This window comes from Carassius carassius, chromosome 36 (assembly GCF_963082965.1).
Source record: "Carassius carassius chromosome 36, fCarCar2.1, whole genome shotgun sequence".
Classification (NCBI taxonomy): Eukaryota; Metazoa; Chordata; class Actinopteri; order Cypriniformes; family Cyprinidae; genus Carassius; species Carassius carassius.
Window position 1 is genome coordinate 4,533,754 of NC_081790.1, and position 11,926 is coordinate 4,545,679.

The 11,926-nt window shown below is 45.6% G+C and overlaps 1 protein-coding gene across 1 annotated transcript in view; it reads left to right on the forward strand.

Annotated features, from left to right (window-relative positions):
- col5a1 (procollagen, type V, alpha 1) overlaps positions 1 to 4,715 on the forward strand; it is a 62,712-nt gene extending 57,997 nt beyond the window's left edge. The window contains exons 31-34 of the mRNA XM_059525417.1: positions 5 to 70; positions 1,370 to 1,438; positions 3,749 to 3,982; positions 4,121 to 4,715. Of these exons, the coding sequence (XP_059381400.1) occupies positions 5 to 70; positions 1,370 to 1,438; positions 3,749 to 3,982; positions 4,121 to 4,267 (516 nt within the window). The 3' untranslated portion in view covers positions 4,268 to 4,715. The remainder of the gene's footprint in view (positions 1 to 4; positions 71 to 1,369; positions 1,439 to 3,748; positions 3,983 to 4,120) is intronic.
- The last annotated feature ends 7,211 nt before the right edge of the window (positions 4,716 to 11,926 follow it).

Genomic DNA, 11,926 nt, shown 5'->3' on the forward strand with positions numbered 1-11,926 from the left:
TTTCAAAGTGTACTGTAACTTCACAGCAGGTGGAGAGAGCTGCATCTTCCCTGATAAAAAGAGTGAAGGGGTAAGAAATGTTCTCCTGACAGCCGCAAAGCAGAACACTTTGGGACGGCTCCCCACAAGTCCACATCAAGAGTAAAACAGCTTTGATGTCAGAATCACTAAGCACAACACCACTTTAAAGAGCATCAAAATTAAGACAAACACACACTAGATTTATCTCACAGTTAGTAGTCCACAGATTCCTGAAAAACCTCCAGAGAGGACCAGAGGTACAGTCTGTTCAATATGTCACACTCTCTTAAGGTCACATCTGATTTAGATGGGTTTTTTTCATTGAAAACCTATGGGAAGACATACCCTGCACATCACAATGACATATTGAAACACCTGTACTTTTTTCACTCACATCAATCTGAATAAGGTCTATACCAGCTATTCAACTGTTCAAAAGCACTATTCCTGAATATATAACGAGGGTTCTTGTATCTTAGTCTTTAATGATAATTGTGTATTAGATCCTGCACAAAAGTGTGACGAGTTATTTGGCTTAATGAGTCTCAGAAGCATCACTGATGGAGAATCACTCAGTGGGGTGTGAAGGTGACTCTCAGCACTAAATTCAGTTCTTCCACAGGTTCATTCTTCACACTAGCAGATGCAGACTACAACAAGAAAAGAAAAAACACTCCTTTAGGCTTATTCTCACCTCGCACAAATATTTACCAGAGAAATCTTGCTTCCAGTCGGACCACTCCGAATGCAGAAAAAAAACCCCCTGAAAATGTTTTTTGTTGGTCAAAATTTGAGTTCTAGGATTTTTCTTTTATTATTCATGATGAAAACAAAATCTGTATCATTACTGAAATATTTAATTACTATCATGTAATTACTTTTTTTATAGGCATTTTTAAACGACTTTTTAGGTTTTCAAGTGGCACTTTTGAAGTTCGCATAAAAGCTAATTATGTTAAAACGATACTATTCATTTTATATCAATTTTGTAAACCTTTTTTAGAATATATAGTGATTTAGTTTGCTCAGCCAAAAACAACTAAGATTAAATATTATTATTTATTTAATTATAATTAGATTTGATTGTGGTTATAAATTGTATAATAGTTGTGTAAAGCTTACTTTCATTGTAGGTATAATGCGTTCATTTATGACGTCAATTTTCACATACACTGCTATTCAAACATTGTGCAAACTGTCTGCAAGAACATATCTTATGTGAAAGCCTCTGCCTCGAAGAGATTGACAACTACACTGCAAAACAGATCAAAATAAGTCCCACAGGCAACCTGTTACTTCCTGTCTGTCTGTCTGCAGTATTGACTCTAGCTGACTCTCTCTCTCTCAGGCCAGATTCACCTCTTGGGTGAAGGAGACTCCAGGGTCGTGGTTCAGTGAATACAAACGTGGTAAACTGGTAAGACTGACTCCTCTTTCTTGTCCTCCTGAAATGGTCTTCTATTTTACAGAGCAAAATGGCTCGCTGGCCCAAAGACAGTCCAGGCACATGGTATAGTCGCTACAAGAGAGGGTCCATGGTAAGTCGGAATGCATGAGAGAACGGGCCTGTACCGAGGGTCCACGGATCCACAGTGTTTCTGGAGAATTGGTCTCTTGGCGGCCCGTGCTTATGCATGCTTCTCGGATCCCTTCGTGGCCGAGCATGGTCATCATTAGAACGGCAGCAAAAGTGTGTTTGCTCAGACTTATGGGTAATCTGAAGACTGTGGGTGGAGACGTCAGGTCTGACTGATGGAATCCAACCCGTCTTCTGTTGCTGTAAGCTTGAGGAAATCACCTTGAAGTGACTTGAGTCCACGAACACATGATTGTCGCTCTGCTCCAAATGCTAGTGAGATGCAAAAGGTGTAAACGGTGTTAAGAGTAACCTTATTTATAATGGAAAAAGACAGTACAAGAAGTCCTTTTGTCATGCTTCATGACTATTTTGATTATATTTATTATAATTATATAAATTATATTTATTATATAAATTTTGGCTAATGAAGTTAACCAAATCAGTCACTATGAGGCAGTGTTAAGTATACTATTGATATACTATTATAGTTTTTGTTAATATTTTAATTTTTTATATAAAATATTTTTATATTATTTTATTGTTTTCACTTTATATTTAAAATATTTGATGAAAACTCAAACTACTGAAACGTTCAAATTATTTTTTATAAATTTTATGTTTTAGATTTATTTATTTTAGAACATCAAGGTAACTCGATGAAAATGAGAAATGTTGGCAACTTGCTGTAGTAAGTTTTCATTCATATACATACATATAGCTTTAGTTAAACGTAATAAATTGAACATAAGCTGCCTTAGAAGAGAGACAGTAGACATTCACCAGTGTTTGGGACAGAGGCTTTGTGTCCATGGCAGATCTCAGTCACTGAGCTTTGGGTACAGTCTCTCTTGACATTCAGCTGTGATCATGAGGTAATGTGGTAATGGGCAGGTGTTCATGGTGGGTTGCATGCATGCATGCATTCAAAGTCAATGCATACAGTATGTATGAGAAGACCTCCTAATCGTAAGTATATAATGATGTGTGTGTGTGTGTGTGCATGGAGCATGCGCTCGTTCTCTCAGTCAGTCGCATATGTGTGTGTTTGTGGATCAGAGGAGATGGAGTTTTCTTCTAAACATGGGTTGGTATATTCAAGAATGAAAACAAAACATTTGCATATTTCCGTAATGCAAATGTTGCATCACACCACAAGGGGAAAATTTGCATATAAACCAGTACAACTCATTTGAATATATGAGTGATATTTTTCAGTGCAGTCGGTAACAAAAATGAGTTTATCTTCCATGTTTGAATGTGTAAATGAAGTTTGGTGTTTAATTCATGCAGAGCGGATCTGTACTGGGAAAAGAGTTTCCTGCTCTTTACTGACTGATGAAACAAGAGTGTTTAGACACAATAGATAGATCAATGTTTTAACCACATAAACTTGATTGATTTTTCTTTCTTTTCTTTTTTTAAAGATACATTTATTCGATCAGTAATGACAGTAAAGACATTTATAATGTTACATAAAGATGTAAATGTTGTTCTGTTTAACTTTTCAAGGTTTCAACTAAATATGAAGCAGCACAACATTGAAAATAATGTTTCTTGAGCAGTGAATCATATTAGAATAATTTCTGAAGGATCATGTGACACTGAAAACTGGAGTAATGATGCTGAAAATACAGCTTTGATCACAGAAATAAATAACATTTTAAAATATAATCAAATAGAAAACAGTAAATTGAAAATGAACTAATATTTAACAATATTGTATGTTTTTACTCTATTTTTGATAAATAAATGCAAAATGAAAACTTTTGAACAGTACCATATAAACATAATTGTTATAGCTGTATTTAATCAAAAAGATTGACAATGGTTTCTGACAAATAATTGACAACTAATTTCACTGCAAAAACAAAAAAGTTGTTTTTCAGTAAAAAAAAGTCTTGTTTTGAAATAATAAATCTAATTTCCTTAAGTCTTAGGCCTAATTATATTATTTTTATTATTATTTACTATCACTTCACCTGATTTTTTTTTTTGCCATTGTAGAGTTTTGAACCCAAATTTAAAACAATAGTTATCATAAAGTAGTGTAGGATTGGAGAGGTGTGATGTGTAGTTTTCAGCAGAACCTCTAGGGGGCGTTTGTCCAGCAGTTATCTTGACCGCAATGCTGTCTGATTGTCTGCGCAGCTCTCATACGCGGATGCGGAGGGCAATCCGATCGGAGTGGTCCAGATGACGTTCCTGCGTTTACTCAGTGCCACGGCTCGGCAGAACCTGACCTACAACTGTTACCAGTCGGTGGCTTGGCACGACCAGGAACTGGACTCTTACGATAAAGCCATCCGCTTCCTGGGTTCCAACGATGAGGAGATGTCTTACGATAACAACCCGTACATCCGAGCCGCCGTCGACGGATGCGCGGTATGAGCCAGAAATACTTGCTGAATTCAGAACTGCATACTAACTTACTATTTCCACCATAAAAATAAATCGTAATATTATACGGTTCTAAATTCTCACAAACGATGTTCATAACCCTTCCTTTCTTTCCTCCCGCAGTTGAAAAAGGGTTATGAAAAGACTATTCTTGAGATCAACACACCGAAAGTGGAGCAGGTACCATTTGTTGACGTTATGTTCAACGATTTCGGCGGAACGACGCAGAAGTTCGGCTTTGAGGTCGGACCGGCCTGCTTCATCGGCTAAGACTGCTCAGCGAGCAAACGCGAACAAAACATATTCATTTTCTCCGAATACAAAACACACAAAAGAAATAGGACGACTTATTTGTAAAGTTTTGTGTTTCCAAACAAACCCAATAGATACCAAAGTAAGGATAAAAGAAATTTGAAAAAAGAATGGATTTCCAAACAATGGGTTCTTATAACAGAGCAACCTTTTTAACCTCGGTGTACACTCTGCATCACATGCAAGTTTTGAAACTGGATGAGGTCATCATTCATGTCTCTCCAAGCCCCGCCCACTTTACGCTCATCTGACTCTTCGCCCCTCCCACAGGCTGTATAGACCAATTAGATCCATCCTTTTATTTCACTTCCTGTTCTTGCACGTCCAGTTCGGCCTTTCTCATTTGAGAAATCTTTTCCGTTGGTTTGTTTGCTTGGGTTTTATGTTGTTCCTCTTTCTACTTCTAAACTTCCTGGAATGGTGAGTTTATATATAAATATATATAAATAATTTTTTTTCTATGTTTGTAAGTACTTTCTGTATATTTTTTTCAGGTGAAGTGTTTTTTTTTTTTTGGTTCTGGCTTCAAAACATGCATGTGAACCCATTGAGCGAATAGGACAGAGGTGCTAGTTATTGTAAAAAAATGCTTTTTTTAAAAATAAAATATCCCCCCAAATAAGAGCCTGAGGAAATTTCCAGTGAATCTGAAGAAGAGAAAATAAAGGAAATGATTAAAAAAGCAACTGCAACAGCAACCAAATGTTTTATTCCAGATGTGAACAACGTCTTTTTGTAATTTAAACAACAAAATGATAATAAAAGTAAGAAACAGCCGTAATGTGAGCATTAATTCGCTACCTGTCGTGTTGAAGTGGCTTCCGTGGGACTGTGAGATCATGACCCGCATGAATGAGGAGAATCTTTGATCTGACGTTCATGAATCGGTGCTTCCCTGTATCAGAAGAGCACACCATCACACTGAGGAAACACAATATCGGTAAACTAGGTGCTATTTCCTTCTGTCTGTGGTGCTAAAAATATCTACCTTTTTTCCTGTACTTGTTTGTTGTAATTGAAAACGGCTCTGCGGTGATGCCCAAGCGGTTTCACGTCTTCTGTCACAGTCCTAGCTTTACTTCCCGAGGTGGGGAAGTATTTTTATGCATGCCGTTAAATAATATTCATTTACTGATGAGAACATGTTTTTCTTCTGTTATCATTCCTCACCACGGTTGACAAATGTCCAAATTGTGAGATTTATAGTCCTCTAAAGGCTTTAGCTCACACTTAACATTGCAACGTTCGGATCACAGTCTATTCACACGATCTGAAATGGTTAAACGGAGCACAATTACTGTTAATGCTGTTGGGATTGAGGTATCACGTGTAACATGGACCCTGTAATGTAAAGTGTTCTCTACTCTAACTAACAGAAGCGATGGAAATGAAGCATTTAAAACAGCTCTGGAGAATTAGCTTGGGACCTTTTCATTAGATCTTTTTCAAGGGTTCTGTGAATATTTTTACCAAAACGCTTAGAGGAATGAATAGTTAACTTGACTCCTTCCAAAGAGATTTCTCTTAATTTAAGAGACTTGAAGACCAAGAATCAGATTGTCTTGTGTGATTATTCAAGTGTGTTGTACATTACAAAATTTCACTAGCATATATTCTTTCACCTGCCAGAATTTATTGTCATTGGCTAGAGCCATCTTGTTATTCATCTATCACACCTTTTGCCACTAGACATTTTCCCGCACTCTTTTGTTCTGCTTTTTGACCACTAGACCTGCTACTGCAAAATCTTGCTCTAAGTTTTGATTAAATATGACTTGAACTGTTTCTTTTAAGAGGATTCAACATGGAATATGCGGTTTTGACACAATTTTATCAGTACGAAAAAAATTTCAACCGATTCTTCTGTAAATTCCAAAACCAGCAGTAATGCTGCCAATAAAGTTTATTCTGTTTTATTATTTTTATTTTTTGTCTTTGTAATGTTTGTTTGTTTTTACGGTCGTGTCAAACCTGTGTACGAGACGATAGAAGAGATATTGGTTTTGTGTCAATAAATTCAGGTTTACTGTGTCCTCCCACCCTTGTATGTCTTTTAAACATTAAAACTGAAGCATTAAAACTTTCCTGTATGCATGAAAATGTTAAGCTTTCTCTTCATGTGTCTTCCCACAGCCACGTTTCTCTTTTTTTATCAGCCGTATGATACATCCTCTCAGTGCTCCGATGAAAACAGGCCTGTCCTTCATTGTGAAATGGAGAGAGAGCGATGTTTGTTGTAACTCTCTCCCAAAGCCCATGTTCCTTTGTAGTATATTTATTGTATTATTTAAAAATAATAAATGTTAATTGATACCAGTAGTGTTCTTGATATCTGATAAATATATATCTGATATCAGATATACATCTTTATATCTGATAACTGTTATCACTGTGATACATTATGTAGAGCTGCAGAAGAGGAGACGCACTGGCATGTGAAATACTCAAGTGAAATGAATTTTTAAGGCTATCACTGGTTCTCTTACGAGAGCTCTCTCGTACTGCGTCTTAGCTAAGATGCTACGGGAAAAGTCTCTTTTCACGAAATACTGAAGCAAAAAATTATCCTTAATTTTGTATTTTTGTAAAGCGCATTTGCAGCAGTACACAGCCATAGGCGAGACGGCTCGCTCGCTCACTGGCTTGTTCTGCGGCAACTGCACAGCCTATCGAGCGCAGGCTGATGCAACATCAGACCAATAAGGGCGCTTCGCGCCCTTCTTGCCACTTCCCGCCGAAACGGGTGTGGCCCAACCTATAAAAGGAGCTCGAAAAGGCTGACTCACCTGATTTTTCATCTCTTCAGCGAAGCTCACGCATCGCTGGATCACGAGGAAGCAAGCGCCGTCTGGAAGAGCATATCAGCAGGACGAGCCATCCTGAAGCCGCTGGCACCGCCGCCTTCCACTGCCGTTCCTGCTGCGCTATCCGGCGCCCATATCCTTTATAATCCTTGTTCTGTGATACTCTGTGTGTGTGTTCGCCCTGCGACGCACATTCACAAAAGAGCTGCGTCTTTTTAAAGATGCCTTCGTGCGGCTCGTGCAGAACCCCGCTCAGCGAAGGAGATCGTCATGTCATCTGCGTCTCCTGTCTGGGTGAAGACCATGCAGCGCTCGCGCTCGCTGATGGCGGATGTCCTCATTGCGAGCTGATGCCTATGGTGACTCTGAGGACTCGCCTGGCATCCTTCTCGAAGCCTGCATCATCCGCTGCGCCGCAGCGCCGTAAGAAGCGCCGCTCGCAGCGCCTACCAGAACCGCCTCCAGCTCGGCCGAGCTCGCCGGTTCCCTCCGCTTCGCCGGTCTCCCCTGCATCGCTTCCCGATGCTCAGTGTCCGCTGCTTGCCGACGCGTCATCGGAGGAAGTGGATCTCAGGCCCGCGTCGGAGGAAGAATACGCGTGCTCTCTGCTTGCTTCGGGCAGTGAGGGTTGGACGAGCTCCGTGGATCTAGCGCCAGCTGCTCAGAGGCCCAGCAGACGGGGGGATATCGATAAGGAACTGATGCGTGTACTCTCGTTGGCCGCGGCGAGCCTCGGCCTCGAGTGGTCTGCACCAGCGCCCCCTTCGTGTTCCCGGCTGGATGGTAGCTATCTTCCGGATGAGCGCTCTTCCTCAAGCTCAAAACACGCCCCTTTTCTTCCTGAGCTTCACGAAGAAGTGGCGAAGGCTTGGGACGCTCCATTCTCGGCGAGAATCCGCTCATCTGTTTCGCCAGCATTCTCCACACTGGACGGTGCTAAGAACAGAGGCTACCTGTCACTTCCGCCGGTGGAACAGGCTATAGCAGCGCACCTTTGCCCGCCCTCTGCTGGACGGCGGACTAAGGCGGCGTTGCCATCCAAAGCCTGCCGCATGACGTCATCGCTGCTCACACGGATATTCTCTGCTGCTGGGCAGGCTGCGTCTGCGTTACACACCATGGCGACGCTACAGATTTTCCAGGGCGATCTTCTCCGCAAGCTGGATGAGATGGGACCTGAAGCGATCTGTCTCGCGGATCTGAGGAGTGCTTCGGATCTCTCCCTCCGCGCTACTAAGTCCGCTGCACAGGCCATGGGACGGGTTATGGCTTCCGCTACGGTGGCTGAGAGGCATTTGTGGCTGACGCTTTCTGACATCAAGGAGTCTGAGCGCGCTGCGTTTCTTGACGCTCCGCTAACTCCTGCCGGCCTCTTTGGATCTTCCGTCAACGAGTTTGTGGAGAGATTCGCCGAGGACCAGAAAGCTTCACAGGCGTTCAAGCACTTCTTGCCGAAGCGCTCCAGTTCTGCAGCTAGCCGCTCTAGACCGGCCCCACAGAGCTCTCAGTCACGCCCACCGCCTCCTGCTGCGCCATCACGACAGCGTCAGCAACGCAGCTCGGGACCCCGTTCTCGCTCTTCGAGCCGTCGCCCCGCGCCGCGGGAGCCGCGGCAGAGGATTGCGGTGAAGCCAGAAGCCCCGAAAGCATCCTAGCACTGCTGGGAAAGCGCCGGTGTTCGAGTTCCGCTGCGGCCGAGCTCTCACCCAAGCGCGCCGCTGTTGCAGTTCCAAGAGTTGCGACTGCCTCAGTGTCTTCTGCAATGCGCAAGCCTGCACGAGTGCCCGCTTGCCTGCACACAAAAGCCGTTATCACGGCTACCCAGATGTTTCACAAAAACAGCGTTTTTTCTGGTGTCCCGGCCACGGCCGATGGTGCTATAAATGTTGTGACGATGCCCACTCCTCAGTGCCCATCTCCACATGTAAGCACAGCCCTACACACAGGGCCTGCGCTCATAATGTCGACTCAAGTCGGTCGCGCACACTACATAGTAAACGTGCCCACCCCTCAGTGCCCACAATTACTATGTCACACGCGTCATGCGGTTTCTGTAAAAACGAAACCCGTGCACGCTCGTCCGGCCACGGCCGATGGTGCTTTAAATGCAGTGACGATGCCCACTACCCAGTGCCCATCCCCGCATGTAAGCACAGCCCTGCACACAGGGCTGGCGCACATAAGATCGACACAGATCGGTCGAGCGCGCCGCATAGTAAACGTGCCCACTTCCCAGTGCCCACATACACTATGTCACTTACGGCGCGGGGCTTCTGTAAAAACGAGGCCCGTGCACGTACATTCTGCACAGGCAGACGGCGAGTTGGAAGTGGTAAAAGTGCACACATGCAGCCCACGGTTACTCGCAGATATATTGAGTCCCACGGGACCCGCTCAGCCTCCCTCCAGTCGGTTAAGCGCCGGAACGGGGTCGAGGATGAGCGATCTGCCCGCTGTGATCAGCGCGCTCCCCGCCTCAGATGCGCAGCACACTCGAGCGCCGCCGTTGCCCAGTCAACAGAGCGTGTGTCACATCCAGCCCTTAGCCATTCATGCAGATGCATGGTCAGCGCTTCCAGGGGTTTCGGATTGGGTGCTAGGCATTATAAAGAGAGGCTACTCGCTCAGCGCGCGTCGAAACTACGGTCAAAACAGAAGTAGCACACATACTTCCGGCCGAAATATCGAAACTGTTGAGCAAAGGGGCTGTAGAGCCTGTGTCTCAAGCTCAAAGCGAGGGGGGGCTGTACAGCAGATACTTTCTGGTGCCCAAGAGAGACGGGGGTCTCAGGCCCATACTGGATCTAAGGCAGCTGAACAAGGCATTGATGAAACGCAGTTTCAAAATGCTCACGACCAGGAAGCTCCTCGCGCAGATTCGCGGAGGGGACTGGTTCATGTCAATAGATCTGAAGGACGCGTATTTTCAAATACAGATAGCGTCAAACCACAGGCGGTTTTTGAGATTCGCCTTCGAGGGCCAGGCATACCAGTTTGCAGTCCTGCCATTCGGCTTGTCCGTAGCTCCTCGTACGTTTACGAGGTGCATGGATGCAGCGCTCGCTCCTCTCAGACTCAGAGGCATACGAGTGCTGAATTATTTGGACGACTGGCTGGTTCTGGCCCAATCACGAGCGGAGCTCGTGGACCACAGGGCTGTTTTACTCGATCACCTCGAGAAGCTCGGCCTCAGTGTCAATTGGGCGAAGAGTTCGCTGAACCCCAGTCAGACGATCCTGTTTCTGGGTATAGTTCTGAACTCGTGTTCCATGACGGCGCGACTGTCACCACAGCGCACGATGGGCATTCAGCGCGCAGCGAGTTCTTTCCGCTGCGGCGCGACTGTGTCGCTCAAACACTGTCAAAGGATGCTGGGTCTCATGGCCTCAGCATCTCCGGTTCTGCGGCTGGGCCTGCTCCGCATGCGCCCCCTGCAGTTCTGGCTGAAGGCTCGGGTGCCGCGCAGAGCGTGGGCGTCTGGCCGGCTGCATTTCAAGGTCGATCAGAGCTGTGTTGCGGCTCTAGCACCTTGGACAGCGAACGGCTGGTACCGATCAGGTGTAAGCCTGGGGACTTCCCCGAGTGTGAAAATGGTGTCGACAGACGCCTCCACTTCGGGATGGGGAGCGCTGCTCGAAGGCAGACCGTCCTTTGGCCTATGGTCAGAACGGGAAAAGCTCCATCATATCAACTGCCTGGAAATGCTGGCAGTGGAGAATGCGCTGACGCGCTTTTGTCCCCATATCAAGGATCACCACGTCGTAGTCCGTTCGGACAACATGTCCGTGGTGTCCTACATAAATCGCCAGGGCGGTCTCGGGTCCCGAAACCTGTACAGGCTGACGGAACGCCTCCTGATTTGGGCTCAACGCAACGTGCGCTCGCTGAGAGCGGTGCATGTGCCTGGACTGCAGAATCTGGGTCCAGACAGGCTGTCCAGAGGCAATGTCCCTACGGGCGAACGGTCTCTACACCCGCAAACAGTTCGGCTGTTGTGGGAGAGATTTGGCATGGCGGAGGTGGACCTCTTTGCGTCCCACGAAAACGCTCACTGCCCCGCATTCTTTTCCAAGAACGAAAGCGCGCTGTCACGGGAATGGCCGTGCTGCCCGCTTTATGCGTTCCCTCCCGTCTCCCTCCTTCCGCAGGTGATAGAACGGGTGAGAGAAACGAGATGTTCAATACTGCTTGTGGCACCTCTTTGGAAGAACCAACCATGGTTCCCAGATTTGATGCAATTAGCAGATGTCGCCCCATGGCCGGTACCGTTGAGGAGAGATCTCCTCTCGCAGGCCAGGGGCTCGATTTGGCACCCTCAACCGGAGTTGTGGTCCCTCCATGTATGGGCACTCAACGGTTACCCGCTGATCTCGCAGTGGGAGTGCTAAATACCATCACTCAGGCTAGAGCTCCGTCGACACGACGTCTGTATGCCTCGAAGTGGTCGGTGTTCTCCAGCTGGTGCACAGCTCGAGGTTATTCACCCCTTAGTTGTGAGGTGACGGCGTCCGGTCAGTCAATAGGAAGGAACGATTTAGTCATCCGGTTCCTCAGAGGAGCTAGGAGGCTGAATCCTCCCAGACCTCCGTCAGTCCCTATGTGGGACCTCGCGGCGGTTTTGGAGGCCTTGAAGGGTCCCCCTTTTGAGCCTATCCAATCGGTTAGCCTTCAGCATCTGTCGTTCAAGACAGTATTCTTGTTGGCTCTCGCTTCTGTGAAGCGTGTGGGTGATTTGCACGCGCTCTCGGTGAGCCAGTCGTGCTTGGAGTTTGGGCCCAATGACTCAAGGGTCATACTCAAACCTAGGCACGGT